This window comes from Salmo salar, chromosome ssa12, assembly GCF_905237065.1.
Source record: "Salmo salar chromosome ssa12, Ssal_v3.1, whole genome shotgun sequence".
NCBI classification, from domain to species: Eukaryota; Metazoa; Chordata; class Actinopteri; order Salmoniformes; family Salmonidae; genus Salmo; species Salmo salar.
In genome coordinates this window covers 71,628,916-71,652,948 of record NC_059453.1, presented here as the reverse complement: position 1 = coordinate 71,652,948, position 24,033 = coordinate 71,628,916, and the positions used below count along the sequence as shown (strand labels likewise).

The following is a 24,033-nucleotide window of genomic DNA, read 5'->3' as shown; positions in this document are numbered from 1 at the left end:
CAGAGGTAATGTCTTCTCTGTCTTTAAAGCATTGTTGAGTAAAAAATGGCACATCTTGCAGTTTTCTGACAGCAGAGTGTGTAATTATAATGCAATGTAGAACCGATGGCTTATTTGCCATGGTGACATCCTCAAAAGGGAAGGTTGTGATGCAGTGATCCATATCACCTTATCGCCACTCTCCCCTTGGGGCCCGATTCACCACAGAGCCAGAGACTGATTGAGATGATGACAGAGGCCTTTGTCAGGAACAGGCTGTCAACTCTAGTATTGTTTCAGTACGTTTGCTATTTTAATGTAAAGTATACTGAAAGCCGGGAACATGTTAAAATAGTTATTTTTGGTGAAATACCATCAATTCCATGGTCTCAGACCAAAAGCATGACTGGATGAATCTCACTGCAGAAATAAGATGACAAATGTATTCCACACCCAGGGATAACACTCAACAGCAAAGGCACTGATTGGACATCAGCACTGTTTCATACATCCCCTTATACCCTGGTCCTATTTCAATTGTGCATGCTCATATAATGACCAGGAAAATATTACAACAGACTGGACAGCAGGTATCCTAGCGATTTGAGCATTGGGCCAGTAACCAAAAGGTTGCTGGTTTGAATACCCAAGGTGAAAGAAACTGTCAATGTGGCTGTGAGCAAGGCACTTAACCCTAATTTGCTCCAGGATTGCTGTAATACTATGGCTGACCCTGTAAAACAACACATTTCACTGCACCTATCCGGAGTTTACAGTAATACTAAAACTCCCCATGGATGTCTAAAATGTCCTTTTCTTTTGGAAACATAGATCATGTATCCTTGCTGCACTGCCTTTCTAACTAGACCAAATTGTATTTTCCAGAAAATATGAACCCGGTATACTTCTGGTAAGTTGGCCTATATGATATCCTTGTGTTCAGTATTTCCATTTTTTTTTTTTTTACAGATAGGGCCAAATTAAAATGTTTCTAACAGAATAACTATTAAAAGCAAATGAATGACCACTGTAGCAATTGAAAGAGAACACTGGGGATTATGAGGAAAGTATCAGACCAAAAGTTAGGACACAACAGTTCACCTGACACAAGACTGAATCCAAACATTACAGTGTTGATTTTATGTGCATTTTACATTTACTATAATTTTCACAGCATTTGTCAATAACGAAATCTGAAAATACTGTGGTCACATGATAACAATATTCATTGAAAATTTGGAGTAGGTGCAAGATTGTAAAAAAGATTATAAGGGTTTGAGTGAGAGGTCTAACTGGTGTTTCCAAGTGGCCACACACCTCTCCAAACTGTGCACAGTTCCTAAGTAATTTCAATGCACCTTCATGACTCAAGGAAAGAGCCTTCAAATATAAGGTGTTTTTTTTAGCTCTCCTTGCTTGCCATTGAGGAACTGAAGCAAGCATACTTGTAGTTTTTTGTAGCCCAATTAGCGGGAGGGATGTGGGCGTCTTCATGTTTATAACGGCTGTCAGTCAAAACCCATAAAGAGCTGTGAGGCAGAGAACCTGAGCTCTGATGTCATGTATAGCATGTTCCTATATAGCCACTGTGTTCCAATTTAGGTGCTTATCAGTGACACAATCTGCCATTTTCAACCTGTATACAGGATGACAGGGGCTGTGAGTGGAAAGGGATACCAAGGCTAGGCCTCATTAGTAAGTAGTATTATGTCAAGAGGGAATCACTATATATGTGTGATCTTCAGTGGATGAAATTAGAAGTGCTTGAGGTCCCAAATATCTGAGTGGACAATGACCCCATTATCAACATAATATGCCTACAGTGCATCTCTGAAAATGAAAGTCTAATACACAATTGCTAAATTGTCTGTAAATATCTGAGGATGTCAAACAATTACTTGGATCATTGATTGCAAGATTCATCATCAGTGCGCTGTATACGGCTCCAGTGGGCCAACTTCAAACAAAAATGAATCAGTGAACCACCAAAAGAGTCAACATGAATTTCAGCCCACATGTTGAGTGAAACTACCAACTGGAACAAATGGCTATTGGTCTTTTCTAAAAGAGTTATCTCACCATCCATCTAATTGATCTGCATGGGTGTGGATGATATCAAAATAAATCGCATTTACAACATTGCTGTACCTGAACATGAATAGGACATATTCAAATATTTGAATATGTCCTATTCTTGTTCAGGTACAGTAACGTGTCATTGCACTGTATAATCTATATCTCTATCTGTGTGTGGGAATGTTGCTGCGTTAAGAATCAAGATACATTTTTAGCTGCTACACATTATTCAGATTCATCAAATTCTTTCAAAGATGTGCCACTTTCAAAAAATCTGTTCAGGTAGTAGATCTGTCCAAGGGTCATGGCTACCAGCACAAGAGCTTCAAAGAAGGGCCAAAGCACCACTTGGTAATAAAATAATATACTGTACACTGAGTACACAAAACATTCACATAGACTGACCAGCTGAATCCAGGTGAAAGCTATGCTCTCTTATTGATGTCACTTGTTAAATCCACTTCAATCAGTGTAGATGAAGACAGGTTAAATACGGATTTTTAAGCCTTGAGACAACTGAGACATGGATTGCGCATGTGTGCCATTCAAAGGGTGAATGGGCAAGACAAAACATGTAAGTGCCTTTGAATGGGGTATGGTAGTAGTTTATGTAGAACTGCTAAACTGCTGGGTTTTTCACGCTCAACAATTTCCCATGTGTATCAAGAATGGTGTACCACCCAAAGGACATCCAGCCAACTTGACACAACTGTGGGAAGCATTGGGTCAACATGGGCCAGCATCCCTTTGGAACGCATTCGACACCTTGTAAAGTCCATGCCCCGACGAACTGAGGCTGTTCTGCAATGTTAGGTATACTCAGTGTATATATACACTGCATGACCAACAGTATGTGGACACCTGCTTGTCAAACATCTCATTCCAAAATCATGGAAGTTGGTCCCCTCTATGTTGCTATAACAGCCTCCACTCTTCTGGGAAGGCCTTCCACTAGATGTTGGAACGTTGTTGCTGGGACTTGCTTCCATTCAGCCACAAGAGTATTAGAAAGGTCGAGCACTGATGTTGGGCGAGTTGGCCTGGCTCGCAGTAGGTGTTCCAATTCATCCCAAATGTGTTCGATGACGTTGAGTTCAAAGCTCTGTGCAGGTCAGTCAAGTTCTTCCACAACGATTTCGACAAACCATTTTTGTGTGGACCTCGCTTTGTGCACATGGGCATTGTCATTCTGAAACAGGAAAGGGTCTTCTCCAAACGGTTGCCACAAAGTTGGAAGCACAAATCAAATCAAATCAAATCAAATGTATTTGTCACATACACATGGTTAGCAGATGTTAATACGAGTGTAGGGAAATGCGTGTGCTTCTAGTTCCGACCATGCAGTAATATCTAACAAGTATATGAATGAGCGATGGCCGAACGGCATAGGCAAGATGCAGTAGATGGTATAGAGTACAGTATATACATATGAAATGAGTAATGTAGGGTATGTAAACATTATATAGTGGCATTGTTTAAAGTGGCTAGTGGTGCATTTATTACATCCATTTTTCATTATTAAAGTGGCTAGAGATGAGTCAGAATGTTGGCAGCAGCCACTCAATGTTAGTGATGGCTGTTTAACAGTCTGATGGCCTTGAGATAGAAGCTGTTTTTCAGTCTCTTGGTCCCCGCTTTGATGCACCTGTACTGACCTCGCCTTCTGGATGTTAGCGGGGTGAACAGACAGTGGCTCGGGTGGTTGTTGTCCTTGATGATCTTTTTGGCCTTCCTGTGACATCGGGTGGTGTAGGTGTCCTGGAGGGCAGGTAGTTTGCCCCCGGTGATGCGTTGTGCAGACCTCACTACCCTCTGGATAGCCTTACGGTTGTGGGCGGAGCAGTTGCTATACCAGGCGGTGATGCAGCCCGACAGGATGCTCTCGATTGTGCATCTGTAAAAGTTTGTGAGTGTATTTGGTGACAAGCCACATTTTTTCAGCCTCCTGAGGTTGAAGAGGTGCTGCTGCGCCTTCTTCACCACGCTGTCTGTGTGGGTGGACCATTTCAGTTTGTCCATGATGTGTACTTCGAGGAACTTAAAACGTTCCACCTTCTCCACTACTGTCCCGTCGATGTGGATGGGGGCTGCTCCCTCTGATGTTTCCTGAAGTCCACGATCATCTCCTTTGTTTTGTTGACATTTAGTGTGAGGTTATTTTCCTGACACCACACTCCGAGGGCCCTCACCTCCACCCTGTAGGCCGTCTCGTCGTTGTTGGTAATCAAGCCTGCCACTGTAGTGTCGTCTGTAAACTTGATGATTGAGTTGGAGGCGTGCATGGCCACGCAGTCATGGGTGAACAGGGAGTATAGGAGAGGGCTGAGAATGCACCCTTGTTGGGCCCCAGTGTTGAGGATCAGCGGGGTGGAGATGTTGTTACCTACCCTCACCACATGGGGGCGGCCCGTTAGGAAGTCCAGGACCCAGTTGCACAAGGCGGGGTCGAGACCCAGGGTCTCGAGCTTAATGATGAGTTTGGAGGGTACTATGGTGTTAAATGCTGAGCTGTAGTCGATGAACAGCATTCTTACATACAGTATCTCACAAAAGTGAGTACACCACTCACATTTTTGTAAATATTTGAGTATATATTTTCATGTGACAACACTGAAGAAATGACACTTTGCTACAATGTAAAGTAGTGAGTGTACAGCTTGTATAACCTGTCTGGGCTAGAGGGCAGTATTTTCACGTCCGGATGAAAAACATACCCAATTTAAACAGGTTACTACTCTGGCCCAGAAACTATAATATGCATATTATTACTAGATTTGGATAGAAAACACTCTGAGGTTTCTAAAACTGTTTGAATGGTGTCTGTGAGTTTAACAGAACTCATATGGCAGGCAAAAACCTGAGAAAAAGTCAACCTGGAAGTGGAGGATCTGAGAATTGTAGTTCTTCTTTCTAGTCCCTCTCAAAACTACAGTATCTGTGGGATTACGTTGCACTTCCTAAGGCTTCCATTGGCTGTCAACAGCCTTCAGAAAGTTGTTTCAGCCTTCTCCTGTTACTGGGCAGATAATAGGAGCTCAGTTTCTGAGTGGACTGCCTGGCAACAAAGGGATTGGATATGCGCGGTCACACGAGCGCGCCGTTCCTTCTTTTTCTTCTTGAATGAATACGCTATTGTCCGGTTGGAATAATATTGCAATTTTACGTTAAAAATACCATAAAGATTGATTTTAAACAGTGTTTGGCATGCTTCTAAGTACGGTAATGGAACATTTTGACTTTTTGTCTCTGGTACCGCGCTCGCGCGTTATGCCTTTGGATAGTGCAATGAACGCATGAACAAAACGGAGGTATTTGGACATAAATATGGAACAATATTTGGATCAAAAACAACATTTATTGTGGAAGTAGCAGTCCTGGGAGTGCATTCTGACGAAGATCAACAATGGTAAGAGACTAATTCTAATACTAATTCTGAGTTTAGGTTGCCCCGAACTTGGCGGGTGTCTGTATAGCTCGCTGTGATGGCTGAGCTATGTACAATGAATATTGAAAAATGTGCTTTCTCCTTAAAGCTATTTTAAAATCTGACACAGCGGTTGCATCCAGCAGTAGTCTATCTATAGTTCTTTAAATAATTGTTATATATTTTGTCAACGTTTATGATGAGTATTTTTGTAAATTGATGTGCACATTCACCGGACATTTTGGTGGGAATACATTTTCTGAACATCACGCGCCAATGTAAAATGCTGTTTTTGGATATAAATATGAACTTTATCAAACAAAACATACATGTATTGTGTAACATAATGTCCTAGGAGTGTCATCTGATGAAGATCGTCAAAGGTTAGTGCTTCATTTAGCTGTCTTTTGGGTTTTATTGACACATGTCCTTGCTTGGAAAATGGCTGTGTGATTATTTTTGTCTATGTACTCTCCTAACATAATCTAATGTTTTGCATTCGCTGTAAAGCCTTTTTGAAATCGGACAATGTGGTTACATCAAGGAGAAGTGTATCTTTAAAATGGTGTAAAATAGTTGTATGTTTGAGAAAGTTGAATTATGACATTCTGTTGTTTTTGAGTTTGCCGCCCTGATATTTCACTGGCTGTGTCCCGCAGCCCTGAGAAGATAACAGTGTAAATTTGCTGTCCCCTCAAAATAACACAACACACAGCCATTAATGTCTAAACAGCTGCCAACAAAAGTGAGTACACCCCTAAGTGAAAATATCCAAATTGGGCCCAAAGTGTCAATATTTTGTGTGGCCACCATCATTTTCCAGCACTGCCTTAACCCTCTTGGGCATGGAGTTCACCAGAGCTTCACAGGTTGCCACTGGAGTCCTCTTCCACTCCTCCATGATGACATCACGGAGCTGGTGGATGTTAGAGACCTTGCACTCCTCCACCTTCCATTTGAGGATGCCCCACAGATGCACAATAGGGTTTAGGTCTGGAGACATGCTTGGCCAGTCCATCACCTTTACCCTCAGCTTCTTTAGCAAGGCAGTGGTCGTCTTGGAGGTGTGTTTGGGGTCGTTATCATGTTGGAATACTGCCCTGCGGCCCAGTCTACGAAGGGAGGGGGATCATGCTCTGCTTCAGTATGTCACAGTACATGTTGGCATTCATGGTTCCCTCAATGAACTGTAGCTCCCCAGTGCCGGCAGCACTCATGCAGCCCCAGACCATGACACTCCCACCACCATGCTTGACTGTAGGCAAGACACACTTGTCTTTGTACTCCTCACCTGGTTGCCGCCACACACACTTGACACCATCTGAACCAAATAAGTTTATCTTGGTCTCATCAGACCACAGGACATGGTTTCAGTAATCCATTTCCTTAGTCTGCTTGCCTTCAGCAAACTGTTTGCGGGCTTTCTTGTGCATCATCTTTAGAAGAGGCTTCCTTCTGGGACGACAGCCATGCAGACCAATTTGATGCAGTGTGTGGCGTATGGTCTGAGCACTGACAGGCTGACCCCCCACCCCTTCAACCTCTGCAGCAATGCTGGCAGCACTCATACGTCTATTTCCCAAAGACAATCTCTAGACATGACGCTGGGCACGTGCACTCAACTTCTTTGGTCGACCATGGCGAGGCCTGTTCTGAGTGGAACCTGTCCTGTTAAACCGCTGTATGGTCTTGGCCACCGTGCTGCAGCTCAGTTTCAGGGTCTTGGCAATCTTCTTATAGCCCAGGCCATCTTTATGTAGAGCAACAATTCTTTTTTTCAGATCCTCAGAGAGTTCTTTGCCATGAGGTGCCATGTTGAACTTCCAGTGACCAGTCAGTATGAGGGAGTGTGAGAGCGATGACACCAAATTTAACACACCTGCTCCCCATTCACACCTGAGACCTTGTAACACTAATGAGTCACATGACACCGGGGAGGGAAAATGTCTAATTGGGCCCAGTTTGGACATTTTCACTTAGGGGTGTACTCACTTTTGTTGCCAGCGGTTTAGACATTAATGGCTGTGTGTTGAGTTATTTTGAGGGGACAGCAAATGTACACTGTTATACAAGCTGTACAGTCACTACTTTACATTGTAGCAAAGTGTCATTTCTTCAGTGTTGTCACATGAAAAGATATACTAAAATATTTACAAAAATGTGAGGGGTGTACTCACCTTTTGTGAGATACTGTAGGTATTCCTCTTGTCCAGATGGGTTAGGGCAGTGTGCAGTGTGATTGCGATTGCGTCGTCTGTGGACCTATTGGGGCGGTAAGCAAATTGGAGTGGGTCTAGGATGTCAGGTAGGGTGGAGGTGATATGGTCCTTGACTAGTCTCTGAAAGCACTTCATGATGACAGAAGTGAGTGCTACAGGGCGATAGTCATTTAGCTCAGTTACCTTCGCTTTCTTGGGAACAGGAACAATGTTGGCCCTCTTGAAGCATGTGGGAACAGCAGACTGGGATAAGGATTGTTTGAATATGTCCGTAACACACCAGCCAGCTGGTCTGCGCATGTTCTCAGGACGCGGCTGGGGATGCCGTCTGGGCCGGCAGCCTTGCGAGTGTTAACACGTTTAAATGTTTTACTCACGTTGGCTGCAGTGAAGGGGAGCCTGCAGGTTTTGGTAGCGGGCCATGTCAGTGGCACTGTGTTGTCCTCAAAGTGAGCAAAGAAGTTGTTTCGTTTGTCTAGGAGCAAGACATCGTGGTCCGCGACGGGGCTGGTTTTCCTTTTGTAGTCTGTGATTGACTGTAGAACCCTGCTACATACCTCTCATGTCTGAGCCGTTGAATTGCGACTCTACTTTGTCTCTATACTGAAGCTTAGCTTGTTTGATTGCCTTGCGGAGGGAATAGCTACACTGATTGTATTCGGTCATGTTTCCGGTCATCTTGCCCTGATTAAAAGCAGTGGTTCGCGCTTTCAGTTTTACGCGAATGCTGCCATCAATCCACGGTTTCTGGTTGGTGAATGTTTTAATAGACGCTGTGGGTACAACATCACCGATACACTTGCTAATAAACTCACTCACCGAATCAGCGTATTCATCAATGTTATTGTCCGACGCTATGCGGAACATATCCCAGTCCACGTGATTGAAGCAATCTTGAAGCATGGAATCCGATTGTTCGGACCAGCATTGAACAGACCTGAGCACGGGCGCTTCCTGTTTTAGTTTCTGTCTATAGGCTGGGAGCAACAAAATGGAGTCGTGATCAGATTTTCCGAAAGGAGAGCGGGGGAGGGCTTTATATGCGTCGGGGAAGAATAGTCTAGAATGTTATTGTGTGCCGTAGCGTTAAGATGTCCCTTCACTGGAACTAAGGGGCCTAGCCCAAACCATGAAAAACAGCCCAAGACCATTATTCCACCTCCACCAAACTTTACAGTTGGCACTATGCATTCGGGCAGGTAGCATTCTTCTGGCATCCACCAAACCCAGATTAGTCTGTGGGACTGCCAGATGGTGAAGCATGATTCATCACTCCAGAAAACGTGTTTCTACTGCTATAGAGTCCAATGGCAGTGAGCTTTACACCCCTCCAGCAGACACTTGGCATTGCGAATGGTGATCTTAGGCTTGTGTGCGGCTGCTTGGCCATGGAATCCCATTTCATGAAGCTCCCGACGAACAGTTATTGTGCTGACGTTACATCCAAGGGCAGTTTGGAACTCGGTAGTGTGTGTTGCAACCAAGGACAGACAAAAAAAAAATTGTGGGGGGGGACTCAGCGGTCTCGTTCTGTGAGCTTGTGTGGCCTACCACTGAGCCGTTGTTGCTCCTAGACGTATCCACTTCACAATAACAGCACTTACAGTTGACAGGGCAGCTCTAGCAGGGCAGAAATTTGACAAACTGACTTTTTGGAAAGGTGGCATCCTATGACGGTGCCACGTTGAAAGTCACTGAGCTCTTCAGTAAGGCCATTCTACTGTCAATATTTGTCTATGGAGATTGCATGGCTGTGTGCTCAACTATATACACCTGTCAGCAACGGGTGAGGCTGAAATAGTCAAATACACTATTTTGAAGGGGTCTCCACATAACTTTGTGTGTGTATATATATATATATTATATTATATATATATATATGGGATGTGGTTTATGACCAATATACCACGACTAAGTGCTATTGTTATGCCCGACGCAACACGGAGTGCCTGGATACAGCCCTTAGCCGTGGAATATTGGCCATATACCACAAACCCCCAAGGTGCATTATTGATATTATAAACTGCTTACCAACATAATTAGAGCAGTAAAAATACATGTTTTGTCATACCCGTGGTATGCGGTCTGCGTTAAGAATCAAGTTACATGTTTTGCTGCTACACATTATTCAGATTCATCAAATATTGTACAGTATGCTGTAGCGTTAAGATGTCCCTTCACTGGAACTAAGGGGTCTGAGATTATATATATATATATATATATATATATATATATATATATATATATATATATATATATATATATATATATATATATATATCTGTATATATTTATATATATATTTACATACAATCGAGATACTGCAACAAGCGACGCCATTTTCACAATGACATAATTACACTTGGGGGTTTAAAGCAGCAGAAAGTTGAGCACACAAACCCCCCACAGGAGTGTGCTGTGTGTACACAGAGAGCTCTTTACTGTGCTCACATATTCCTGTTGCCTGGGCAACCCAGTCCCTGAGTTTTTCCGACTCGGATTTGGAATGTGACGCCTCCCTCGTCTCTCCACAGTCAGGAAACAGGATTACCGTAGAAAGAAAAACACAACTTCTTGGTCAAGTATTATACCAGCCATCCTATCCCTGTTCAAAGGTGCGTATAGTTACATGTATCTGGACAAATCCATCTGACTCTGGACTGAATAGCCCAGCCAGTTATAGATTTTGCCCTGGTACAATGCACTCCAATGCCCTTCTCCAACTTCTGGTGTTGTACTACTCCCAAGAGAAAAGCAATTTGCATACCCATGATCTTGTGCTTTTTCTGTGTCAACAGCGTTAATGCGATTTGTAGAGAAATGTAGGCCACAAGTTAAGCTTGATGCACAACCAAAGACATTGTAAGTGTGTCCCTTACCAAAATGAAGTTGCTGCTACAAACTTCCCGCAAGTTTCTGGCACTAAATAGTGTGCCACAAAGTGTTGCCAGACATTTGTAATTGTTTGCCACTAGTGGTGATTTGCAGCAAACCTTTGGCAACAATAATATGTATTGCCACTATTGCTAAACAGTTCGCCAGAGGTTTTTTCTGGCAAACAATTCTCTGAAGATTCTTTTTTAATCTGTGGCAAACCTGTGGCAACAATATGCATTGTCACTAGAAGCAAACAGTACATTTTCTTTTTTCAGTAAGGGATATTAGAATAAGATGAGGTGCAGGGGGAGTCTGTGTGGGCTGCAACTGTCTCATTCTCATCATCATTCCACAATTGCTTTTATGTTCCAGCTTAGTCTGCAGGAATTACATCACAGTGTGTTACAGATAAAAATACACTTTCCCAATTTTAAAGACAAGCTTTTCCTCTAAGGCAGTGGTTCCCAAACTTTTCATAGTGACGTACCATTTCAAACATTCTACCTCCAGCTGCGTAGCACCAGGGTCTGCGCATTCTCAAATGTTGTTTTTTGCCATCATTGTAAGCCTGCCACACACACACTATACGATACATTTATTAAACATAAGAATGAGTGTGAGTTTTTGTCACAACCTTGGGAAGTGACAAAGAGCTCTTATAGGACCTGGGCACAAATAATAATATAATAATAATCAATAATTTTGCTCTTTATTTAACCAGTTTACATATAAAACCTTATTTGTTCATCGAGAATTATGAATAACTCACCACAGGTTAATGAGAAGGGCGTGCCTGAAAGGATGCACATAACTCTGCAGTGTTGGGATGTATTGGAGAGAGTCTCAGTCTTAAATCATTTTCCACACACAGTCTGTGCCTGTATTTAGTGGTCAGGCTAGTGAGGGCCTTAGAATCCATTCTCACAATAGGTATGTGGTTACAAAGAGCATCAGTGTCTTAACAGCAAGATTTGCCAAGGCAGGATACTCTGAGTGCAGCCCAATCCAGAAATCTGGCAGTGGCTTGTGATAAAAATTCAATTTTCACAGAACCGCTTGTTGCAATTTTGATGAGGCTCTCTTGTTCAGATATCGATAAGTGGACTGGAGGCAGGGCATGAAAGGGATAATGAATCCAGTTGTTTGTGTCATCCATTTCAGGAAAGTATCTGCGTAATTGCTTACTCAGGTGCTTCGCTATATCCCATTTGACATTGTCCGTAAACTTGAGTCATACAATGATGGAAAGATCTGTGTGTTGTCCTTGTTAATGCAGACAGAGAAGAGCTCCAACTTCTTAATCATAGCCTCAATTTTGTTCCACACATTGAATATAGTCCTAGATTCAGATCATTCAGTCGAGAAAAACATCACCCAGATAGGCCAGTCGTGTGAGAAACTCGTCATCATGCAAGCGGTCAGACAAGTGAAAATGATGGTTAGTAAAGAAAAATGTAGGCTTGTTTCTCAATTTAAAAAAAATGTGTCAATACTTTGCCTCTTGATAACCAGCGCACTGTATGTTGTAAAAGCGTTACATGGTCGCTGCCCATATCATTGCATAGTGCAGAAAATACACGAGAGTTCAGGGGCCTTGCTTTAAGAAAGTTAACCATTTTCACTGTAGTGTCCAAAACATCTTTCAAGCTATCAGGCATTCCCTTGGCAGCAAGAGCCTCTAATGGTTGCAGCAGTATACAGTGGTTGCTCCACTAAAATATTTGTGATTATGCTGCAGGACTTAGAGGTAATTTGTGGTTTAGTACGGTATCCTGTGTCACCACTTCATTGCTCCAGACCAGCGCAAGGGGGAGTTAGAGCACTGATTATGCTTTTGTGTTCTACTGTGTCTCTAACTGACAATGAATGGGCGACATAAACCTAAATAGACATTGATAATTGTGCACGACTTCAGTATTACTTATTAAAACTGTTGTTACACTAAGGTTTTTATTATTTTATTTTATTAGGATTATTTTGCTCTTACTGTAGTACTGTAGCCCACTCCCGACCGGTCACGTGGCTACATACGGACCATTAGTGGAATTCCCACGAGAGAGTAACGGTTAATGTGATTGGATGTTAATTATTTGACTAGGCTACCTGTATTTGACATTGTGTTGTTATTTCGCTGAACACTAGATGGTTTAATTTTATTTTTGGCAGTGAAATGAGGCTACTCAGGCAAGAAAAAAACCTCACCCAAATGTATAGCCCTGCTGGAAAATATAAATGGACTGTTTGAAAATGTGAAAAAAAACTACAATTTTTATATATATATATATAAAAAAAGGGTGAATCACATTTTTATTTGGCTTACTCCGACGGCATTGCGTGTACCCCAGTTTGGGAATACCTGCTCTAAGGAAACCAAACTGCAGGACTGAAACAATGTATTTTAATAATATATATTTTCAGGAAACTTCCCCGCTACATGCATGTTTCCATTTTTGAAAGACGTACAAGCGGTTATCTAACATTTACCAACAAAAGTTTGGAAAGTCATAAGAGGGAATGTTATTGAGGGGGAGGTACTGTATTGTACCTATATCACATTTGAAAATGAGTTCATAGATAATAGTGGCTTTGTATTCCTTTGTTTACTTCTTTGGTAGTTATAGGTTCATTGCTCATGCTCATAACACCGTATTTAGTAGAGTTAAATATTATTCCTACCAAGGTTCTTGTCATATATCCTACAAATTTATGCTAGGCTACCTCTCACAAATAAATGGGCTCTCATTGTCTAATAGTCCCAAGTGGGAGACTGTAATGCATTACACAGAACAAAAGCAAAATCAGTGAAAAGGAAAATGGATTCCACAGCAAATAAGCCTAGTTGACAAATAAGTGCTACTCCCATTACAGTTCACTGATAAAGTGATAGCAAACATCAAAGCCTTGAAGTAATGAAAATCTGAGATAGGCTATTATTGAAAGTAAGCCTACCTCTATTTTGAAGTGCAGCACTTACTGTACATCTCCCCTTTAAATCCCGTCTCTCTCTATGCAATCTCCACTTGTCAATCAACAGTCATTTCTGCATGAGAGCCCATGTGATCTATTCAAGTGGAAGAATATCATGTGTCTAACCAAATGCTCACATCAATACTCTACAATTCAACTTAATCAAGAGGCTCATATGAATTATATAAATTCCAGCAAATTCTCACAATGGCTAACGACACATTCAGACCATTAACTTGAACTTAAACATCACAGGTGTCTTGCAATATCAATAATCAGACTGTTGAAAGCAAAAAAAAGAAATATATATATATATATATATCTCCATGATAACACTATTAGTTCCATCCTTTCTTAACAGTATCTTCGATCTCTTCTATGAGGTGAGAATAGAGCTCAAACTGACAAAGAGCAGGATGAAGACAGCTGGTCCTGAGACATTATAATGGAAGAGGCTGAGGTTAACCTGCCTGAACCATTAATTCAAACGGATGAGCTTAGCGACAGGTCCGTGGTAAATTGCCCATGTTTAGGGCACTGGGCTCTGCTGACTATGTTGGCCAGAGAGATGATCCCATAAGAGTGCTGTCAGAGTGGGAGGAGGGATGTAGTAATGAGAGAGGGGAATCGGGGAGAGAGAGGGAGGTTAAACTAGGGAGAATTAAGCGTAATGCAGAATGGCACTCAACAGGCAGCCAAGCGGAAACCCTGCGCTGTCACCATCAACACTGCTGAGGTCCCCATAGGGAGAGAGCCATGGGTATCTCTTCATTATAGTGACATAATCAGAACAAGCACAGCATGAGGTGAGCTGCCACACGTCTCAGTGAGGATAAGTCTCTACAGGCCTCCCCAGCCAACATCTTATCCCTCCATGTCCCTACTGCACATGTTCAGAATGGTTTCAGAGCTGATAGAGATTCTCTCCTCCACTCTATCTGTAACCCCATCATGAAATGCTATTACAATGTTGAGGACAGTTCGATGGTATTACATATCCACAGTGCCTAATCCATGGTCTGCCAGAACCCACTGCAAAATAAAAGCATTCATGTGGCCCTCAGTGGAATATCACATACACTTGAGATGCTTTTATGTGTTTGCTTTAGGAGCATAGTGGTCTGGTCTGACTAATACATTTAAACATCCAATAGATGGAAAAAACACTCATGGTGAGTGAGCCCTCTCTAGTATTATAGTCCATCTGGGTTTTTTTCCTTCAGTATTTTGCTCTTCACTGGTCTACCTTACTATGACTAATATAAATGTGGAATTGGAGATTCTTCCGATCCTACTTTTGATATTTTTTTTATAAAGAGCCTTTTTGCATTATTGGTATTGGTAAAACAAGAATGAAAAGGATCACAAAACCACATTTCAATCTTGGATGTTGGAGTAGTCTTTATCTTCCAATATTTACCCAAAAATTACTTTAGGCCCAAATGGGTTTCTTCCCAATGAACTGATCTTTGTGTAATTCAGGGGATTATATCTCCTCTCACAGATAAGTCCCTAACATAAACACAGTGTTGACATACAGTAAGATGGAAATCTGCTCTAACTTCCAGGGAGATATTAGGCACTGCGCTGATCTGGATAGCTTCTTTGTAAGGTGCAAGTAAACAATAATAAATTCCCGAACTATGAAAAGAGGCATGTAGAAAATGGTACTTACAAAAGAGGCATATTGAACCTCCATCAGTTTATCCAGGTTGTCTGACTATGTGATTTTTATGATTATCTTTGTTATCAGGGCTATGTCAAATGCCACACATAAAGATTGTTCAAAATGTAAAACGAACAAGTTTTGAATAGTAGTTTGAGCTTTTTTAGGTGACTATGTTTGACATCTTTCCACATTCTGATATGCTGCCCACTAATACTCTACTAGGCCAGCTTGAAAGCCTCTCAATAGCAATCTTAATTATCTTGAGGGACTACGCTAGGCCTTAGCCATGCTAAGGATATGCAAGATTTCAAGGAGCAGTCTGGCGCTGGTGTGCATTACAGAATCCTCAAACAGAATCTGTTAAGATAAGGGCAACCTGGTAATGAATGAGTGGCTAGCTGAGATCTTTAGTTCATTCAGCTTCTGTTTCGTTGGCCAGACTTCGATTAGATATGATGATTCCCCAGGTGGGTATCAACCCCACTTCCATTTGAATGTGGGGGAGAAATGAGAAGTCGACAGTTTAGTTAAATAAAAGGCAGAGATTAAAGAGACTTTGGCAGCTGAGTGTGGATAATTGATTTATAATTTATTCGCGGTTGCATCGAGCAGTGGGCACAAGAGAGATAAGGCTGGTTTCTCTCTACAACCTCTGCATTTTCCTCACTATCCAATACTTGATGTGGACAGCCTTGCTCTCTATGGAGTTTGTTTTATACTACAGCAGCATACCATAACAGTCTAGTTCCTGCCTGGCAAAAATGATAGTGAGGACTCCATAAAAAAGTATCTATTATTGAATTCTATTAAATGTCCTCTTCCAAATCCATTCCCCCAAAGGGCAGACATGTTCACTGTGTAAAAGGCATTGCTATGATCAAGAGACACTGAATTACTTCAAATACTTTGCATTCATATCTGCACCAATATTAAACATTATTATAGGCTAGTCCTTGAGAGCACGAAGCTTACAAGCCCAACAACGTAAGGACTCCATATAAACTAAACTGGCTCAGGTTTTACTCACATATCAGTCAGGATACTGTCTATGACTGCAGCATTCCACAGAATAAAGAAAGCATATTTCATCATGCGTACTTGTATAACCCTTAACAGCGATTAATTGGGGAGTTTAGGGTAAATTACATAATCAGGCCGTGAGCTGACAGCTGTTGCTTCATTGATATCCATCCAAGTGCTTCTGTGTGACCTCTTTTGAACACCATTGTTTCAGTAGACAAAACCCAGCCTCTGATCTATAATCATCTGCCTATTAATGTCACATCAGTTTCCATTTTATGCAACATATCTGGGCATAGTTTTGGTACACATTATCCACAAAGCAACAGCAACATTATAGACCCGAGCATTAGAGCTTGAGGGGCTGAGACAAAGACATTCTTTCTCTGACATACTGTACTTAATTATCTTGAACATTTATGCAGTTTAGTCCACAAACTGGGGTTGTGATAATTGCAGAGTGACCAGCTGTGAACCATTAAGACATGGCAATAACTAGCTAGCAGATTGTAACGGGCTTATGTGATGCTCCATTAGCTATTACAGGTTAGGTAATGTTTGGCGTACTGTAGGTACTGTCAACCAACCTTAACTTGGTCATACTTGTGTAATTTCTGACTTTGAAGACAACCAATGTCTTCTAAACGTCCATGTCTAGTTTCAGGGGGTTCGTTTGAAATTTAGAAAATGCTTTATTATTAAACATGAAGTAATCCAACAATATTTACTTGTCTTGTCTATTTCAAATCTTCTCTAATTGATTGAGACAGGTGAGTGGTAATAACGGTAAAACTCTAAATTGAAACGAACCCTCTGCAACTACACATGGACGTTTAGAAGTCATTGGATGTCTCCCAAGTCGGGAATTAAGGAACTATCGACAAGTTAAGGTTGGTCGAAAATGATCTGTGCTACGCCAAAAAGTACCAATCTAATAATGCCTATCAGCCAGGTGGAACAGAGTAATGGTCTGACTAGGCAATATTTGTAATATCTAGGCAATGACCAGCTGATAGGAAAATCAGGTTACAAATTGAGAGCCAGAGTGACACTCTCTACACCTGGCCTAAATTGACTGGCCCTCAGTATTCCTTCAAATGTGACTTTGACACATTATACCACCAGAGGAAAAGAGGAAAATGAATTTGGCCTACAGCACCAGTCAAACGTTTGGACACACCTACTCAATCAAGGGTTTTTCTTTATTTGACTATTTTCCTCATTGTAGAATAATAGTGAATACATCAAAACTATGAAATAATACATATAGAATCATGTAATAACCAAAAGTGTTAATTAAACAAATTATAATATATTTTAGATTCTTCAAAGTAGCCACCCTTTGCCTTGATGACAGCTTTGCAAACTTGGCATTCTCTCAACCAGCTTCACCTGGAATGCTTTTCCAACAGTCTTGATGGAGTTCCCACATATAATGAGCACTTGTTGGCTGCTTTTCCTTCACTCTGTGGTCCAACTCAACCCAAACCATCTCAATTTGGTTGAGGTTGGGTGATTGTGGAGGCCAGGTCATCTGATGCAGCACTCCATCACTCTCCTTCTTGGTCAAATAGCCCTTACACAGCCTGGAGATGTGTTGGGTCATTGTCCAATGAAAAACAAATGATAGTCCCACTCAGCGCAAACCAGATGGGGTGGCGTATAGCTGCAGAATAATGTTGTAGCTATGTTGCTAAGTTTGCTTTGAATTCTAAATAAATCACTGACAGTGTCACCAGCAAAGCACCCCCACACCATCACACCTCCTCCTCCATGCTTCACGGTGGGAACCAAAAATGCGGAGATCATCCATTCACCTACTCTGCATTTCACAAAGACACAGCGTTTGGAAACAAAAATCTCAAATTTGGACTCATCAGACCAAAGGACAGATTTCCACTGGTCTAATGTCCATTGCTTGTGTTTCTTGGCCCAAGCAAGTCTGTTCTTATTATTGGTGTCCTTTAGCAGTGGTTTCTTTGCAGTAATTCGACCATAAAGGCCTGATTCATACAGTCTCCTCTGAACAGTTGATGTTGAGATGTGTATGTTACATGAACTCTGTGAAGCATTTATTTGGGCTGCAATTTCTGAGTCTGGTAACTCTAATAAACTTATCATCTGCAGCAGAGGTAACTTTGGGTCTTCCTTTCCTGTGGCGGTCTTCATGAGAGCCAGTTTCCTCATAGCGCTTGATGGTTTTTACAACTGCACTTAAAAAAACGTTGAAAGTTCTTGAAATTGTCTATATTAACTGACATTAATGTTTCTATTTCCTTATTTGAGCTGTTCTTGCCATAATATCGACTTGGTCTTTTACCAAATAGGGCTATCTTCTGTATACCAACCCTACCTTGTCACAACACAACTGATTGGCTCAAACGCATTAAGAAGGTATGAAATTCCACAATTTAACTTTTAACAAGGCACAACTGTTAATTGAAATGCATTCCAGGTGACTACTTCATGAAGCTGGTTGAGAGAATGCTATGCGTGTGCAAAGCTGTCATCAAGGCAATGGGTGGCTACTTTGAAGAATATAAAATATATTTTGATTTGTTTAACACTTTTTTGGTTACTACGATATTCCATATGTGTTATTTAATAGTTTTGATGTCTTCCCTGTTATTCTACAATGTATTAAAACATAAAAATAAAGAAAAAGAGTAGGTGTGTCTAAACTTTTGACTGGTACTGTACATCTTATAAAATGTATAAATACAGTGCATTCGGAAAGTATTCAGACCCCTTCACTTTTTCTACATTTTGTTACAACTTTATTCTAAAATGGTTTCAATTGTTTGATAAGAAACAAACTACATACACACAATACCCCATAATGACAGAGCAAAAACAGGTTTTTAGAAATTATTGCAAAAAAAATAAAATAATAAACTGAAATATGACATTAACATAAGTATTCAGACCCTTTACTCACCTTTGGCAGCGATTACAGCCTCGAGTCTTCTTGGGTATGACATTATAAGCTTGACACACCTGTATTTGGGGAGTTTCTCCCATTCTTCTTTACAGATCCTTTCAAGCTCTGTCAGGTTGGATGGGGAGGGTCGCTACAGAGCTATTTTCAGATCTCTCCAGAGATGTTCGATCGGGTTCAAGTCCGGGTTCTGGCTGGGCCACTCAAGGATATTCAGACTTGTCCCAAAGCAACTCTTGCATAGTCTTGGCTGTGTGCTTAGGGTCGTTGTCCTGTTGGAAGGAGAACCATCGCCCCAGTCTGAGGTGCTGAGCGCTCTGGATCAGGTTTTCATCAAGGACCTCTCTGTACTTTGCTTCGATCAACTTTCCCTCGATCCTGACTAGTCTCCCAGTCCCTGCCGCTGAAAAACATAACCACTCCATGATGTTGTAACACAACCATGCTTCACCGTAGGGATGGTATTGGCCCGGTGTTGAGCGGTGCCTGGTTGCCTCGAGACGTGACACTTGGCCTTCAGGCCAAAGAGTTCAACCTTGGTTTCATCAGACAAGATAATCTGGTTCATCATGGTCTAAGAGTCCTTTAGGTACCTTTTGGCAAACTCCAAGCGGGCTGACGTGCCTTTTACTGAGCAGTGTCTTCCATCTGGTCACTCTACCATAAAGGCCTGATTGATGGTGTGCTGCATAGATGGTTGTCCTTCTGGAAGGTTCTCCCATCTCCACAGAGGAACTCTGGAGCTCTGTCAGAGTAACCATCGAGTTATTGGTCACCTCCCTGACCAAGTCCCTTCTCCCCGATTGCTTAGTTTTGCCGGGCGGCCAGCTCTTGGAGGAGTCTTGGGGATTATAAACTTCTTCCATTTAAGAAGGATGGAGGCCACTGTGTTCTCGGGGACCTTCAATGCTGCATACATGTTTTGGTACCCTTCCCCAGATCTCTGCCTCGACACAATACTGTCTCGGACCTCTATGGACAATTCCTTCGACCTCATGGCTTGGTTTTTGCTCTGACATGCAATGTCAACTGTGAGATCTTATATAGACAGGTGTGTGCCTTTCCAAATTATGTCCAATCAAGTGGTAGAAACATCTCAAGGATGATCAACGGAAACAGGATGCACCTGAGCCCAATTTCGAGTCTCATTACAAAAGATCTGAATACTTCGGCAAATAAAGTATTTCTGTTTTTTATTTAGAATAAATTAGCAAACATTTCTAAAGACCTGTTTTCACTTTGTCATTATAGATTATTGTGTGTATATTGATAAGGACATGTTTTTATTTAATCCATTTTAGAATAAAGCTGTAACATATAGTAACAAAATGTGGAAAAAGTGAAGGGGTCTGAATAATTTCAGAATGCACTGTAATTGACACCAAAAAGTGATTAAGCCACACAAATCAGAGTTGATGGCATATACAGTATAGAGTATGAGCTTGTAGCTTTACTCACCCTGTACCACACAATCTCTCGAAGTCTTCCATCAGTCTTGAAGTTGCACTTCAGGGTCACAGTCTCTCCCACAACAACAGGAGGAAGGGGCTCAATGGTTACTGTCAGATATCCTATAGGGAAGAAGAAAGATATAATGAGTATGGTTAGCAATGTCATATCATGAATACACTGAGTGTATACAACATTAAGAACAACTGCTCTTGCAATGACATAGGCTGACCAGGTGAATCCAGTTTAAAGGTAAGATCCCTTATTGATGTCACTTGTTAAATCCACTTCAATTAGTGTAGATGAAGGGGAGGAGACAGCTTAAAGAAGGATTTTTTAGCCTTGAGAATATTGAGACATGGATTGCGTATGTGTGCCATTCAGAGCATGAATAGAAAAGACCAAAAAATGTAAGTTCCTTTGAACAGGGTATGGTAATAGGTGCCAGGTGTACCGGTTTCTGTCAAGAACTGCAACGCTGCTGGGTTTTTTACGCTCAACAGTTTCCTGTGTGTATCAAGAATGGTCCACCACCCAAAGGACATCCAGCCAACTTGACGCTGCTGTGGGAAGCATTGGAGTAAACATGGGCCAGCATCCCTGTGGAACGCTTTCAACACCTTGTAGAGTCCATGCCCCGACGAATTGAGGCTGTTCTCAGGGAAAAAGGCAGTGGGGCAACTCAATATTAGGAAGGTGTTCATAATGTTTGGTATATTGAGTGTATAATAGCAAGTTTGCTATCAACAATTCAAAGTTAGATGCATATTAATATGATTGTTTCAAACATGGAAATATGTGTAGTTTGACAACATTTTTTATTATCATACTTTAGAGCAGGATTTCCTAACTCCAGTCCTCGAGTACCCCGAACAACACATATTTCTGTTGTAGCCCCAGACAAACTCACCTGATTCAACTCATTGAGGGCTGAATGATTATTTTACAAGTTCAACCAGGTGTGCTTTTCCCGGGCTACAACAAAATATTTTACTGTTGGGGTACTAGAGGACTGGAGTTCAGAAACACTGTTTTAGCAGGGCTGTTTAATTACGGTCCTGGAGGGCTGAAACCCTAATGTTTTTTGTTTCTACCTGGTAATTGCACTCACCTGGTGTCCCAGGTCTGAATTATTCCCGTATTAGAAGGAGAGGATGATAAACAGAAGTGTTTTGGCCCTCCAGGACTGATATTGAACAGCCCTGTTATAGAGTGTATTTCAGGGGTGGACGTGATCAGAAATAGCTTATATAAAGTATTGACATGTTTTGTTTTTCATTAATACAGGGAATACATTTTCATTGGCTTCAACACTTTTAAGTGAAATAAATTAGAAAAGGGTCTAAAAGCAGTGCAAACTATACACATGTACTATTCATGTATTTTAAATAGATCTGGATTACACCACAGCAAATCTTCTAATTGAATGCCCAACATGATTTATTCAACGTTTTCTCAAATTGTTGAGGTCCCAATAGATCCGGCCTCTCCCTGTTTTCGATTCCAACCACAGTTGTAACTAACCTGATTCAATTTATCAACCAGCTAATTATTAGAATCAGGAGCTCTAGATTAGGATTTAAGCTAAAACCTACAGGACGATTTTGCTCCAGGAAGATGGAGAGCCCTGCAATAGATACACAGTGACAACCAATTTGAACAAAATATGATCAACCTGTGCATAGCACCACATGTTTTGTATGTTGTTTCAGTGACCCCCCCCTCCATTTAGCTTATGTTATGATAACTAGAGAAGAAACAGCTAATCTGAAACAAATAATGTCACTGAAGGACATAAACCTTGCTTAGCTATACTGTACTTTGAACATTCTTAGATATACCAGTTTTGTCAGTTAGTTTTGTCAGTATAAAATTATAATGAAACACAGACTGTTTGACATTGAATTAACTTCCTCTGTCAAGTAGCACCAACTTCCAATACAAGTATGACAATTAGTAAAGAGTAACATATGGCTTCATTCCTTCATACCATGGCTTGTGATTACTCCTAATGATCTGAAATGCTTAGCCTAAGAAATGTTGTGATTATTAATTCAAATTAAACTAAATGTTGTCTTTAATTACTCATTTAACAACTACACATATGTTTTCATGTTGTAGTTGTTCATGAAAGTGTTTGCCAAACTCTTCAGAAAATATTGTAACTTTCTAATGAAAACATGTAAATGTTCAGGGAATGTCTCATTATCCATGACAGAAAATCAAAGACAGAAATCTTGATTTACAGCCCGGAACACGAGACTGTGTAGGCCTACACTGTTGGCTGAAGTCGATTACACTCAATGTAAAATTCCTTACTTTGGGTTTGACATTATTATGGCTGAGTAGGGGGTAGAGTGTCCAAAATCTGTGATGGATGTTTTTTTTTGTGTATATGACAAAGTATTCTGGTTGACGCGACTCGCATGGTACACACTGAAGGAATCAGGAGCACATTGAGTTAGGTGTCAGCTAGCCAGACTAGATTCCAACCCTTTGCTTGATTGTAAGTACATCTCGCTATAGGGTCGGAGAGGGCTTCTGTTTAGATTAGGGCAAGGCAGAGACGGAGCAAGTTATGGCTCGGGAAAACATACCTCAATCCAGGAATAGTCCATGGCACTGTCTTCCAAATGTTCCCATTATCCAAAAAGTTACATCAAGAAGATTTAAATACGGCTAGTTTTTTCATCCACATACTTGGTAGCAGAAGCAACAGCAGCCATTTTGGAACGCACGTCACGTTGAACAACAAAAGATAGTCAGCCAATCAGGCCCCTTGTTGTTAAACACGACGTGCTTTCCAAAATGGCTGATGTAATAATATGCTGTAGTATTGGCCAATCATTGTTATGTGAAATGTGCAATAGCATTGCTTTTAAAGCATGATCACTGTCCATAAAAATGTTTGCCTACCCCTTTAAAGATGTTAATGGTTTATGCAAGGTCAGGGCAAGTCTTTATTGGAGAACTGCTTGGTAAGGTAACATGTTGCTACAGAGGTTTGAGAGTTTCCATTGTTGCTCAGTCAATTATAGGGCATTTTTCCTTTTGTGCTCGAGTGAAGTCCTTTTAAAAAAAATATATATATTTTTTTCTTCATCATTCTGCATTTGTATGTTTTGTAAATAACTTCTGGATCCAGTCTTCATCACCTGCACTGTTACCTATATGTTTTGCTCCTGGTCCTCTGACTGTTGCTGCTCAAAGACTACAGTAGTTAACTAGGCTACCGGGTCCTCTATCTTAACAAATTCATTGTGGAGAGGCTCTCTTCTTCACTCCTGTCACTTACAGTAAGTCACATGTTACTGCAGTCTGTACAGGGGTGTGGTAGATTTATTCAGTTTATGTAAATCTCAATCCTTGCCATAAAAGAATATGGCTAGGACAGGGCCAGTCTTGTAATTAATCA

At 41.2% G+C, this 24,033-nt stretch overlaps 1 protein-coding gene across 2 annotated transcripts in view; it reads right to left on the bottom strand.

The window, feature by feature from the left end:
- Positions 1-24,033, bottom strand: part of LOC106565900 (immunoglobulin superfamily member 21) — a 298,252-nt gene that overhangs the window by 159,708 nt on the left and 114,511 nt on the right. For both annotated transcript variants that reach the window (XM_014133564.2, XM_014133565.2), the window contains exon 2: positions 20,628-20,740. In XM_014133564.2, coding sequence (XP_013989039.1) covers positions 20,628-20,740 — 113 coding nt within the window. The remainder of the gene's footprint in view (positions 1-20,627; positions 20,741-24,033) is intronic.